General features: G+C 38.8%; 1 protein-coding gene across 1 annotated transcript; it reads right to left on the reverse strand.

Moving 5' to 3' along the window:
• Window positions 1–16: 16 nt before the first annotated feature.
• Window positions 17–1,296, reverse strand: LOC122335119 (rap guanine nucleotide exchange factor 5-like). The gene is made up of 2 exons (XM_043232889.1): window positions 1,010–1,296; window positions 17–203 (listed from the first exon to the last, which is right to left on the reverse strand). Exons 1-2 carry the CDS (start codon window positions 1,294–1,296, stop codon window positions 17–19), a joined length of 474 nt encoding a protein of 157 aa, XP_043088824.1.
• Between the last annotated feature and the right edge of the window lie 50 nt (window positions 1,297–1,346).

Consider the following 1,346-nt stretch of genomic DNA (forward strand, 5'->3'; position numbering starts at 1 on the left):
TTCTAGTTTCTTGCTTCTAAAAACAGTTCAGTGTAAATATAGACTGATGCTGGAAATCCAAGTGCAACGCTGCCACTTCTTGATATGCAGTAGTATATTTCTGTCTTCCTACCTCCCATGTCTGAGTGAGTCGACTGACGGCCGGACTGTTCAGACCCATAATAATAGCAAAGAACGAGTTCAGGTTCCTCTGTGCTTTACAGCTAAATAAAGAACGGAAGACAATTCATTTGAGTAGAAAGGAATACAATCACAAATAGTTTCACATTTCAAGAAACCACAATGTTCTTCGAGGTTTTAGCATGTTACTATGCGATTGCTAGCAGGGGCGTAGCAGCCATTTTAATAGTGTCAGTTGATGTGACCCTCTAACAAATTATTCACTAAAAGTAGTAAAGTAGTAAATACAATTACCAACTGGAGCTTTGCTAAAATATGAATACGTTTTTGGTGCAAAACAATTTTGCTTGCGAATAGTCCATGAGGACTCCATGAGCAGCAGGATGCGACTAAAGATAGCAAAATGCAATAAGCAGTTAGGTCTTTTTTTTTTTTTAAAATTGAGATTTAGATATGATCTTAAAGCTGAATAAAGCTTTCCATTGATGTGTGGGTAGAAATAGGACAATATTTAGTCAAGAGACTACTGTTTGAAAATCTGAGGGTGCAAAAAAATCTAAATATTGAGAAAATCGCCTTTACAATAGTCCAAATGAAGTTCTTAGAAAAGCATGTCATCAAAAAATAAGTATCGATAGTGTATGTTTATAGTAGGAAATTTGCTAAATATCTATGATCCTCACTTAATACCCTAATGATTTTTGGCATAAAATGGATCATTTTGATCCATACAATATGTTGTTGGCTTTTGCTACATGTGCGACTTACGTGCAAGTGATTTTTTTTGCTACGCTCCTGATTGCTAGGATGTTTCGAGTTTGTTGGGTAGCTGCTTGCTAAGTGTATGATATACTTGAGCTTGGTTTTCAGTTTGCGAGCGTATACTTACTGTGCTGCGATCTTGATGAATTTCTTGAAGAGCTGCACACGTTTGCAGAGGGTCGGGCAGAGCAGCGCCTCGCTCATCACCCACTGCTGAGTCTCATTGCAGCGCTGCAACAGCTGCTCCAGCGCCACCGTGTGGCCAGCGCTGCCGTCACGACTCAGAGTGAAGTACACCAGCTCTTGCTGCGCAGAAAGAAAACACAGCGTGGCTGTTGAATGTTTTAGGAGATTCGTTTTGAAAGTCGGTATTAAATTGTCACTACTGAGTGTGTTTGAATACAAGTGAATCATTATTTTTTACCCTTGCCTTCCAAACACAAAAGTAAGGTATTTTTATATAT

Source organism: Puntigrus tetrazona, unplaced genomic scaffold (assembly GCF_018831695.1).
Source record: "Puntigrus tetrazona isolate hp1 unplaced genomic scaffold, ASM1883169v1 S000000730, whole genome shotgun sequence".
NCBI lineage: Eukaryota > Metazoa > Chordata > Actinopteri > Cypriniformes > Cyprinidae > Puntigrus > Puntigrus tetrazona.

Excerpts from the sequence above, each read along its gene's own strand:
- LOC122335119 (XM_043232889.1), bottom strand. The coding sequence starts at position 1,296 with ATGATTCACTTGTATTCAAACACACTCAGTAGTGACAATTTAATACCG. Across the intron at positions 204-1,009 it reads TTCATCAAGATCGCAGCACA|CTGTAAAGCACAGAGGAACC; the intron begins GTAAGTATACGC and ends TTCTTTATTTAG.